The sequence below is a fragment of the Engystomops pustulosus genome, chromosome 2 (assembly GCF_040894005.1).
Source record: "Engystomops pustulosus chromosome 2, aEngPut4.maternal, whole genome shotgun sequence".
Taxonomy (NCBI): domain Eukaryota; kingdom Metazoa; phylum Chordata; class Amphibia; order Anura; family Leptodactylidae; genus Engystomops; species Engystomops pustulosus.
Genome location: NC_092412.1, coordinates 14,528,631 through 14,540,817, shown reverse-complemented (window position 1 = coordinate 14,540,817; position 12,187 = coordinate 14,528,631). Strand labels below are relative to the sequence as shown.

The 12,187-nt window shown below is 45.1% G+C and overlaps 1 protein-coding gene across 3 annotated transcripts; it reads right to left on the bottom strand.

Annotated features, from left to right (window-relative positions):
* Positions 1 to 2,991: 2,991 nt before the first annotated feature.
* On the bottom strand, positions 2,992 to 8,997 carry FOLR2 (folate receptor beta). 3 transcript variants are annotated; one of them, XM_072133775.1, is made up of 6 exons: positions 8,878 to 8,997; positions 7,916 to 8,171; positions 7,068 to 7,211; positions 5,913 to 6,101; positions 5,454 to 5,589; positions 2,992 to 5,093 (listed from the first exon to the last, which is right to left on the bottom strand). In XM_072133775.1, the coding sequence occupies exons 3-6, from the start codon at positions 7,197 to 7,199 to the stop codon at positions 4,816 to 4,818; spliced, it is 735 nt and encodes a 244-aa protein (XP_071989876.1). In that variant the 5' UTR covers positions 7,200 to 7,211; positions 7,916 to 8,171; positions 8,878 to 8,997; the 3' UTR covers positions 2,992 to 4,815. The 3 variants fall into 3 exon arrangements, with proteins under 3 accessions (XP_071989876.1, XP_071989874.1, XP_071989875.1); XM_072133773.1 differs by having other exon boundaries at positions 7,068 to 7,208; XM_072133774.1 differs by lacking the exon at positions 8,878 to 8,997 and adding an exon at positions 8,663 to 8,685 and having other exon boundaries at positions 7,068 to 7,208.
* Positions 8,998 to 12,187: the final 3,190 nt, after the last annotated feature.

The window sequence follows — 12,187 nt, the reverse complement described above, 5'->3', positions numbered from 1 at the left end:
TTTATTACCAGGTCTGGGGTCTGTATTATCTATTTATTACCAGGTCTGGGGTCTGTATTATATATTTATTACCAGGCCTGGGGTCTGTATTATATATTTATTACCAGGTCTGGGGTCTGTATTATATATTTATTACCAGGTCTGGGGTCTGTATTATATATTTATTACCAGGTCTGGGGTCTGTATTATATATATTACCAGGTCTGGGGTCTGTATTATATATTTATTACCAGGTCTGGGGTCTGTATTATCTATTTATTACCAGGTCTGGGGTCTGTATTATATATTTATTACCAGGCCTGGGGTCTGTATTATATATTTATTACCAGGTCTGGGGTCTGTATTATATATTTATTACCAGGTCTGGGGTCTGTATTATATATTTATTACCAGGTCTGGGGTCTGTATTATATATATTACCAGGTCTGGGGTCTGTATTATATATTTATTACCAGGTCTGGGGTCTGTATTATCTATTTATTACCAGGTCTGGGGTCTGTATTATATATTTATTACCAGGTCTGGGGTCTGTATTATATATATATTACCAGGTCTGGGGTCTGTATTATATATTTATTACCAGGTCTGGGGTCTGTATTATATATTTATTACCAGGTCTAGGGTCTGTATTATATATTTATTACCAGGTCTGGGGTCTGTATTATATATTTATTACCAGGCCTGGGGTCTGTATTATATATTTATTACCAGGTCTGGGGTCTGTATTATCTATTTATTACCAGGTCTAGGGTCTGTATTATATATTTATTACCAGGTCTGGGGTCTGTATTATATATTTATTACCAGGTCTAGGGTCTGTATTATATATTTATTACCAGGTCTGGGGTCTGTATTATATATTTATTACCAGGTCTAGGGTCTGTATTATATATTTATTACCAGGTCTGGGGTCTGTATTATATATATATTACCAGGTCTGGGGTCTGTATTATATATTTATTACCAGGCCTGGGGTCTGTATTATATATTTATTACCAGGTCTGGGGTCTGTATTATCTATTTATTACCAGGTCTGGGGTCTGTATTATATATATATTACCAGGTCTGGGGTCTGTATTATATATATATTACCAGGTCTGGGGTCTGTATTATATATATATTACCAGGTCTGGGGTCTGTATTATATATATATTACCAGGTCTGGGGTCTGTATTATATATTTATTACCAGGTCTGGGGTCTGTATTATATATTTATTACCAGGTCTGGGGTCTGTATTATATATTTATTACCAGGCCTGGGGTCTGTATTATATATTTATTACCAGGTCTGGGGTCTGTATTATCTATTTATTACCAGGTCTGGGGTCTGTATTATATATATATTACCAGGTCTGGGGTCTGTATTATATATATATTACCAGGTCTGGGGTCTGTATTATATATATATTACCAGGTCTGGGGTCTGTATTATATATATATTACCAGGTCTGGGGTCTGTATTATATATTTATTACCAGGTCTGGGGTCTGTATTATATATTTATTACCAGGTCTGGGGTCTGTATTATATATTTATTACCAGGCCTGGGGTCTGTATTATATATTTATTACCAGGTCTGGGGTCTGTATTATCTATTTATTACCAGGTCTGGGGTCTGTATTATATATATATTACCAGGTCTGGGGTCTGTATTATATATATATTACCAGGTCTGGGGTCTGTATTATATATATATTACCAGGTCTGGGGTCTGTATTATATATTTATTACCAGGTCTGGGGTCTGTATTATATATTTATTACCAGGTCTGGGGTCTGTATTATATATTTATTACCAGGTCTGGGGTCTGTATTATATATTTATTACCAGGCCTGGGGTCTGTATTATTACTTATTGCCTGGTTACGTTTATTACGATTCATAGTAACGTCTGAGGTCTGTATTATATATTTATTACCAGGTCTGGGGTCTGTATTATATATTTATTACCAGGTCTGGGGTCTGTATTATATATATATTACCAGGTCTGGGGTCTGTATTATATATTTATTACCAGGTCTGGGGTCTGTATTATATATTTATTACCAGGTCTGGGGTCTGTATTATATATTTATTACCAGGTCTGGGGTCTGTATTATATATTTATTACCAGGTCTGGGGTCTGTATTATATATTTATTACCAGGTCTGGGGTCTGTATTATATATTTATTACCAGGTCTGGGGTCTGTATTATTACTTATTGCCTGGTTACGTTTTTTACGATTCATAGTAACGTCTGAGGTCTGTATTATTGGTTTTCCAGCCTGGAGTATTACTTATTGCCCGGTCTGGGGTCTGGGGTCTGGTTGTCCGCAGGAGTGTAATGTACATGACAAGCTGCACAGATATCGGCTCACTCTGCCCCCATTGCCTTCTTCTTGCGGCGCATGCATGTTGTGGCGCATGCCCAGCGTCTCTCTGCGTTGTGAATGGCGATACGTGACCAGTCGCCCCCGTGTGCATGAAGCCTTATCCCACACACGGACAGATCGGTCATGAATGAGGGGAGGACGCCCTCCAGATGCTTCTCAGAGGTTCCGAAAAGACTGAATTAAATATTATATATTCCCTCCCTTGACCACCAGGGCCACATCCATTAACCCTTCCCCACCTCCAGGATGCAGGATACTTGTGGGGACCTCCCAACCAGTAACCCCCCCCCCCACCACCACCACCATTGTGTGCAGGTCTGTATGTGGCCTCTAGGTGGTAGCACAGTCCTCTGTGTACACAGTCACAAAGCTGCAGGTTAATTATTACAAGGAGGAAAGAATCAGCCCTCACATTAACCCTTTCAGCTCCGCAGTCCCTGCGCAGGACTTTGTACCTACCTGCCCACAGTGACAATAGAGAGAAAAGCCTCCGGTTATCAACATTTCTGCTTGTTGGCAATGGAAGGAATCTTATCCAGAAAACCCGTCCTGATCCAGCTGAGGGTTTGTTTCTGTGTAGCAGTTTCTTCGGGCTGTGTCCTCACCCACAGTAACAAAAGGGTCAGGACGGTGGAATACCAATACACATACACAGATCGGATGTGAGGGTGGGGCTGGGGGCAAATTATAAAACCTAAATGGTAACTCCCCTTTTTCTTAATGCAGATTCGGATTCCCCAGGAAAAATGACATTGATTTGACTTCTTTGGTCTTTTTCAATTTCAGAGGTCGGGGACACGCATTACACCCGCCCCTGATGTGTGAGAGGGCGGGGACTCGCATTACACCCGCCCCTGATGTGTGAGAGGGCGGGGACACGCATTACACCCGCCCCTGATGTGTGAGAGGGTGGGGACTCACATTACACCCGCCCCTGATGTGTGAGAGGGCGGAGACTCACATTACACCCGCCCCTGATGTATGAGAAGGCAGGGACTCACGTTACACCCAGCTCCGATTTGTGAGAGGGCGGGGACTCACATTCCACCCGCCCCCAATGTGTGAGAGGGCGGGGACTTGCATTCCACTTGTGTGAGAGGGTGGAGACTCGAATTACACCCACCGCCCCTTGTGTGAGAGTGCGGGGACTGGCAATATACCCGCCCCTGATGTGTGAGAGGGCGGGGACTGGCAATACATCCGCCCCCGATGTGTGAGAGGGCGGGGACTCACATTACACCCTCCCCCAATGCGTGAGAGCATTTGCATTACTCAAGTACCCGGCGGGTGAAAATATAGGGTCAACTTTTTTTTTAGAAATATTTGTCACACACGTTTGTTTTGTAATCTAAAATCCAATTTCTTGAGAAATCCCCATTTTACCCATTTTGGTGATTACAGCGCCATCTGTCAATGAAAAAACTCGAATCATAATTTAAGTCAATGTTATCTTTCCTTGGGAATCCAATTCTGCAATAAAAAATGTGCATTCCCATTTAAGATTTTATAGCCCCCCCCCCCCATAGGGGTCGGAGTTTGATATTATTGGATGGTATTTAACATGTATATTTTTAGTTTTTCGATCCAATGTGTATTTTATGACATATTCCACCTTCCTGACATTTTAGTTATTTCCTGTAGATCTATGAATGAGGCTCTACAGGAACGGAGAGAGAGCAATTTTGAAATCTTGCCCCTGTTTGGTTACATTTACAGGACCCCCCCCAAATACCACAACAAATATAACTCGTTACGTGACTTGTCTTCACCCTCAGTATACACCTGTACACTGGGGAGTACTCTACCCATTATGTACCCTTAGTATATGTACATGTACCCTGCCCGATGCTCTACTACTTTCCTAAATTAGGCCCCTCTGCATCCCCACTCAATTCTCCCTTTATAGATTCCTCTGTGCCCCCATGGCTTCTGGGTATCATATATCAAGATCAGGGCTAGATTATAGGGAGAGCACCTGGGGCACGAGTCTCAGGGCCCCCACCAGTGAGCAGGAGTAGGGGGTCCCCCACTATCCTGCCTGCCACCACTCCTGCGATCAGCAATATCAGAACCTATTGAGGTCCACCACCTCCCTTTTTGGGGAGGGAAAGGTAGGAGTGGTGTTACCCCTTAAAGTGCGTACCATAGTGTTCTGAATCTGCCCCCTCTTGCCCTCCAGCAGGTTTTGACCCTTCGATCTCTAGACACCGTGTTATTAGAGGCTATGGCCCTTTAATATACAGATCCCAGCTCTCTGATACATTTACATCAGTGATGAGAGAAATTAAAGGGACAGTCCTCTATATCTCTGGGCAGACGCCATCCTGTAGGGCGGGAGCAGTGAGCAGCGGGGATTGATCACATGATCAGAGATAGCCAATCCCGAGCTGTATAGTCCCAGGATCGGCACATTATATACCGAGGGGGGAAGTCTCCGCCATCTCACACCGTCCACAGTGTAAAGACTGGCGCCAGGATGATGGTCAGCGCCAGGCGAGGATTGTGGGCGGCGCCCTTTAGCTCGGCGTAATATTCGGCCACTTTCACGTTGGGGGTGACGTCATCGTTATCGAATGTGAGCCTCATACAGCGGCCGCTGCTCCTCTCGTAATCCGTGAACTTGTAGGAATTACTCCAGACCTTCTCACAGAAATCCTTGGCAGACGGGAAAACGTCTCCTAAGCGCCGGCACGGCTTCCCCTGCGGGCACCGATTTATCTCTGGAAAATATATAAAAGTGGCAGGGGATGAGTGCGCAGAGGATGTGTCAGGGGCTGGGTAAAAAAGAAGGAGGTGTCAGGGGGATGAGCGGGCAGAGCGGCAGGGGACTAGCAGGCAGAGGACGTGTCAGGAGCTGCGCAGTGTGGCAGCAGAGGAGCCAGGGGCTGGGTAGAGAAGAAGGGGAGGTTTCAGGGGACGAGCGGGCAGAGCGGCAGAGCCCAATGTGCCAGGGGCTGGGTAGAGAAGAAGGGGAAGTGTCAGGGGGATGAGTGGACAGAGTGACATGGGACAAGTGGGCAGAGGATGTGTCAAGGGTTGGGCAGAGCGGCCAGAAAGGAGCGGGCAGAGCGCTTACTCACTTGTTGACCAGTCCCAGCCGATGTGCCAGTTGTCCATGCAGGTGAAGTCGTTTTGGCAGTCGTTGTACCAGGACTCACAGTCCTCCTTACACAGCGGCACGTCCACTATGCGCTCCTTCCTCCAGGTCTGGTCCACCTGGGCACACAAGACTCACTTATACTCCACTCACATCCAAAGAGGAGCCCAAAATTCTGCTATTCAACCACTTCTTTATGCTCCTGTCACACCCAAAGCTGATCACACAACTATAGAAGAAAATCCATTTCTGATATTTGTTTATTCATTAGACACAAGTCACAGCTGAAGCTGCATCCAAAACTAGGCTGATCTATACTCCAATCCCAACCAAAGCTGCTCCCAAACCCATTTTTATGTCCCAGTAACATTGAAAGATTAATTCATTTTTCTTATAATAAATCCATTATCCCCCTCATGTAGGACCCCCGTGCACCCCTCACCTGCACAATCCAGGGCCCCAGGTTGGGGGAGCACTCGTAGAAACACGTGTCATGGATGAAATGGGTCTTACACAGATCCGACATAATACCGCAGTGATCCCAATTAAAGTTGTACAGATACGACACATCAGTGTGCGCAGCGTGAGAGGTGTTTGCAGTACAACACGACTTGTCCTTCCACGGAGAGCACTGCACAGAGACACAGGACAGAACTGACACATTGTACAGAAAGTCAGCTCTGAGAAAGAGCCCTCACTCCTGACTGTAGTGTAATATATCTTTATATGTCCCCTATGATCTGTAAAGTTATATTCTTGTACATAGGGGGCAGTATTATAGTAGTTATATTCTTGTACATAGGGGGCAGTATTATAGTAGTTATATTCTTGTACATAGGGGGCAGTATTATAGTAGTTATATTCTTGTACATAGGGGGCAGTATTATAGTAGTTATATTCCTGTACATAGGGGGTAGTATTATAGTAGTTATATTCCTGTACATAGGGAGCAGTATTATAGTAGTTATATTCCTGTACATAGGGGGCAGTATTATAGTAGTTATATTCTTGTACATAGGGGGCAGTATTATAGTAGTTATATTCTTGTACATAGGGGGCAGTATTATAGTAGTTATATTCCTGTACATAGGGGCAGTATTATAGTAGTTATATTCTTGTACATAGGAGGCAGTATTATAGTAGTTATATTCCTGTACATAGGGGGCAGTATTATAGTGGTTATATTCCTGTACATAGGGGGCAGTATTATAGTAGTTATATTCTTGTACACAGGGGGCAGTATTATAGTAGTTATATTCCTGTACATAGGAGGCAGTATTATAGTAGTTATATTCTTGTACATAGGGGGCAGTATTATAGTAGTTATATTCTTGTACATAGGGGGCAGTATTATAGTAGTTATATTCCTGTACATAGGGAGCAGTATTATAGTAGTTATATTCCTGTACATAGGGGGCAGTATTATAGTAGTTATATTCTTGTACATAGGGGGCAGTATTATAGTAGTTATATTCCTGTACATAGGGGGCAGTATTATAGCAGTTATATTCTTGTACATAGGGGGCAGTATTATAGTAGTTATAGTCTTGTACATAGGGGGCAGTATTATAGTAGATGTAATCCTCCGCTCTTGCACCTTATTATGTAGGTAATCCTCAGGTCCAGGCTCGGTCTTGTGATGTTTCCCGTCTATACACACATTCATGTAATCCTCTTTGGCAGCAGATATGAAGGATGCGGCAGTCAGGAGGAGGATGCAGGTCAGCATGGTTCTAGTCTGCTGAACATATAGTGGTGTAATAATCATCTGTACACGGTTATGCTACATGATATAATTCTGCACCATGATATGACAAAGGTACGATCTGATGTAATCATCCAGCTTTCCCACACCCCTGAGTGGTCAGTCTCCATAGTTATACATAACTTCATTCAACGTTCCTGTATTATCTAGTTTAGTGAGGATTAATGGAAAGGGCAACACCCCCCTCGCTGTGATAAATGTAATCACCCAGCTTTCCTGCACCTGAGTGGTCAGGCCTATAGTTATATTCCTTAATCCTGTATCACTCTTCCTAGTCTGGTTTAACACTGAGGAGCCTGGAAAAGCAGAGCGACATCTCCATCCCTGCAATGGCGGACAAATCAGTTATCACCCAGCTTTCCTGCACCCCCTGAGTATTCAGCCTCTATTCCACAATCCTAAATTACTGCATATACAGACCAGTGTGACATTCAGGAGCCTGGGAAAGCTGGGTGATCACTACAAGGGGGCGGCCACGTTGATAATGATGACCCAGCTTTTCTACAATAAGTAGGACTCGTATGAATAATTAATAACATCTAGTGATGTGTCGGAGGAGCTTTGTGGCCCCCGGGACTCCAGGGCCCGGATAATTCGGGAATCTCTATTTGTGACGGACCACAAATAGAGGTAGTGGTGGCACTGTGAACACATACATTGTAATATATGATGGTACTTACCTTACAGTGTCAGTCCAGGATGTGGGTAAAAAGTGGGAGCAGGTAGGTTGGTCCGGTGCCAAGTATCAGGAGCGCAATATAGGACCCAATGGATCAGCTGATTTAAGGGTTTTGGTGTCAGGGGAACAGGTGTGCTTTGCTGGGTTTCGGACAGGTAGGTTGCCAGGGGTTTGTGTAGGTAGGTTACCAGGGGCTCCGTGTCCAGGTGTCGGGGATCACGCAGAGCACCTGTTCCTTCTCTTATCCCTGACAGAATCTGCAGAGTCGGGAAAAGACAGTGGAGAATTATTCAACGTTCTTCTCCGAGGGGCAAAGTGCGGACTGACATCTACATTAATCTTTAGCCAAGATGTTGGACACTTGGCAGGATCCAGCAGCTGCATTCAGTCCTGCAGAGCTGCACTCACCCCACAATCGTGCCTAGCCGCAGACCTGCCCTACACTCACCCCAGAGCCCTGCTGAGCCCTAGACCTGAGGCGAATTCACTCCTGCAGAGCTGCACTCACCCCACAATCGTGCCTAGCCGCAGACCTGCCCTACACTCACCCCACGATCCTGCTGAGCCCTAGACCTGAGGCGAATTCACTCCTGCAGAGCTGCACTCACCCCACAATCGTGCCTAGCCACAGACCTGCCCTACACTCACCCCAGAGCCCTGCTGAGCCCTAGACCTGAGGCGAATTCACTCCTGCAGAGCTGCACTCACCCCACAATCGTGCCTAGCCACAGACCTGCCCTACACTCACCCCAGAGTCCTGCTGAGCCCTAGACCTGAGGCGAATTCACTCCTGCAGAGCTGCACTCACTACAAAATACTACAGACCTTGGCTGGGCTCTCCCCAAAATCCTACAGAGCCCTAGACCTGAACTGAATTCACACCTTCAGAGCTGCACTCAACCCACCATCCCCAGACCTAAGCTGACCCCACCCCAAAATCCTGTAGACCTGAACTGCACTCACCCCAAAATCCTGCAGAGACCCAGCCTTGCACAGTATTAACTCCTACAGAGCTGCACTCATGTCCTACGGATCTGAGCTTCCCAGGATAATCAGCGGCCATGTCATCCTTCCAGCTGAGGGCAATCACCTGCGGGGCGGGGGTGGGGGTCAGTATCCGGCTATAGGGCAGGTGTAGGGTCCAGGTCTTTTGCTGCGTTTATTGTTTCAGACATTATTACATTTGCCCCCCACCCAGAACAACGTGATAGACCCTAAAATTAGGGACTGTCCTGCTGGATCCCAGATGATTTGGGTGCATAGCGGAGGTTCACCTCCACCGGCTGAAGACACTACAGGAATTGTTGTAGCATTTTAGTGCAGATTTTCCTGAAGGATTTTGGAACCAAATCCAGGAGCAGATTATTGAGGAATGGGAATGATAAAGGAAGGAGTTATCCAATTCCTCCTCCTCCTCCTGCGTGTTTGAGCGCAGTAGTGAATCAGCCATCGGCTCCCGGCTCCACCGTTCTGCCTCCGCCGCGTGATGATGACATCATCAATACATGACTCTGGCTACCTGGGGTACCCACACTTTATCCTCATATTGTCCTGGGAGGTAGTGGAACACTTACCTTTACCAGATACGTTGCTTTCCGTTAGTGTCAGTTTCCGTTTTTAATTATTTTATAGCCATCCGTTTTTTTTATTCCAATTATCCGCTCAAATAACAGAAGTCATAACAGGAGATGAAAAATCGGAAACCATGGAATACAAGTCCATTGAAAATAATAGTCAACAGGAAAAAAATGAACAAATTATTCATCCATTTTTTTTTAACGGAAACTGCTAAATTGAAGCCAGAACGCAGATGAAAAGTGGCGCTAATCTTATGAGGTACAAATCTGACTGTGGGTGAGATTATCAAGTCTTCTACCAATCCCTATATCCTGATAATGTAGAAGGGATGGCGGAGGGTCCGATTCTCTAGGTCGGCTCATCTTGCCATCATCTTTTGTCCTCCGAACAGTTGGCCCAATGTAAAGGGTTTGGCCACTTTTCAATAAATCTCTGCATGTACATGCACCTGTGTCTTTACCTCCTTTAAGAGTTTCAGCCTTTCCCTGTTCTCTCCATGCTGCCCTCTGCATGTCACCCACTCTGTCTCTTTGATCACTGACAGAGAGAGGACAAGGGGAAGGAGCAGGATGAGTCATTATCTCCTGCTGCAGCTCCTCCTATTCATCAGTGTTCAGAGATGTAAACAAATATCCACTGAGACTTTGCAGACAGCAGTAAAGTAGGTAGCTGGACTTCTGAATCACTTGATGAACATTTAGGGTGAACATTTAGGTCTGCCATCACCCTTAGGGATCCAGGCACTGTGACTGTGGTAATCTTCCTATAATTATTATGCGTGGTCTCCTTCCTTCTAAAATCAACTTTTAAGATTATGCAAATGAGACTGGTGAGCTCCTGGGTGTGTTACCTGTCCCTGTTTGCGGCAGATTCACAGGCCGTTACACTGTCCCCTCCCCCCATGTGCTGAAACTTCCTCTTCTGTGGTGAGAATATATTAGGTCGAGAGAGACAGTGTAACAGCACGGAGAGGCTCTGGTAACGTCCCCAGATCTCATTTGGCTCATTAACATCATTTTAAAAGTTGATTTTAGAAGGAAGGAGGCCATGAATAAGAAATATAAGAAGATACCGAAGTCACGGTGCCTGGATCTATGATTAAGTGTTCCTGGTTTATCACAATTGATTTTTGATGGATGAATAAATACCTCGTACAGGGGGGTCACCCGTACTGCATTATATGATTACATAAAAAGGGTAGAGGTCCAGCGGACCCTGGCACATATATTGGAACCATGGCACCCGACTCTCTCAGTTCATGCCTCATCTAGTGGGTGATGCCCAGGGCAGTAGGCTCCCTGTAGATGTTAGCCAACTGCTGCCCTTGATTCCCACGCTCCGGGTATTAGATGAATCTTTTAATAGTCTTGGCTGTGGACGGTGCTGGAGCCATAGATGTCAGCAGACACTTTCATACCCTGTCTATGACCCTGTGAACCCTCCACACCCCTGGTCACCTCTCCTGCTGGAGCTTGTCTTAGCTGACCCATCACTCTAGGATTGAGGGAGAGGTGAATGTCCGCAATGCCAGGGCTACAACTTGTCCGGGTGCTCTCCTCATGTGGCAGACTGAGTGCACAGATATTATTCTAATACCATTTTACCCTATGACCTCCAAGCGCCTTCCTTACTCTGTCTTTGGGGTCATAGGGGATTTTCGCAGGGTGGGCATAGCGGAAGATCAAGGTCGTTACTGTAACCAACTCCTTGATTCTGAGCAGCACCTGGACTTAGAACCAAATACTCCAACACCATGATGTGTACCAGGGCGTGCAATATCACTGCCATGGTGACATCTTACCCCTCATACCTGGGCACATCCTTGGTATAAAGAACCTTTTCCATAATATACTGGGATATTAAGACATTGTTTGTGTATCCCATTATTCCTTAAACTTGATATCGCAACTGGGATACTGAGGGGGTGGGCACGAGGTACAAAAGATATCATGGGTGACCCCTGTTGGGAGTATTGTGCAGGATACCTAATATGGCTTTTAAAGTGTAAGTGATTTTTATCAAATTGTCATATGCATTCCCCCCTTTAAAAACAAGCAGAGTTATGGCATTTTATGTTCTGAAGCTACTTGTCACAAATCTTCATCAGCAGCAATGAAGTGGGTGGAGAATAACCTCTTCTTGTCTTTGCCCTGAAGCTGAGCAAACTATAAACTGCCCTCACTTCCCAAGATGCTTTATGTAAACCTAGTTATCAGCGAACGCAGGGTTATTCCCTGCATGCAAATCCACTGAGCTCAGCATAGTGTGTACCGTATTTTTCGGACTATAAGGTGCACAAAAAATCCTTCAGAAATCAAAGGTACGCCTTACAGCTGCCTTATACTGTGCACTAGTCTGCCACCTGCTGGTCATTCATCCTTATAATCAGGTGCGCCTTATAATCCAGTGCGCCTTACATATGAAACTAGATGTTTCAGCAGGCATTTATTTATGGTGCGCCTTATAATCCGGTGCACCTTATAGTCTGAAAAATACTGTACATACAGGATGTTTAAATGGAGAATGTAATAAGTAGTAAAAACCAGCAGTGTAACAAGTAGTGTATTGTCTGTGCTGTCCGATTACTAATGCTTAACTACTTCCCTGCTGTGATGATTGTGTCTGATGATTATCTCTGCATGAGAGAGACAGTATAGTCAGGAAAAAGTTTCGCCTGTTCCCTATTATTCTCTCC

Bases quoted from the DNA above. Each gene is read 5' to 3' on its own strand.
- FOLR2 (XM_072133775.1), bottom strand. From the start codon at position 7,199: ATGCTGACCTGCATCCTCCTCCTGACTGCCGCATCCTTCATATCTGCT. The intron at 6,102-7,067 runs GTGCAAGAGCGG...GTCTCTGTGCAG, and splicing joins AGGATTACCTACATAATAAG to TGCTCTCCGTGGAAGGACAA. The intron at 5,590-5,912 runs GTGAGGGGTGCA...TTGTGTGCCCAG, and splicing joins TGGGGCCCTGGATTGTGCAG to GTGGACCAGACCTGGAGGAA.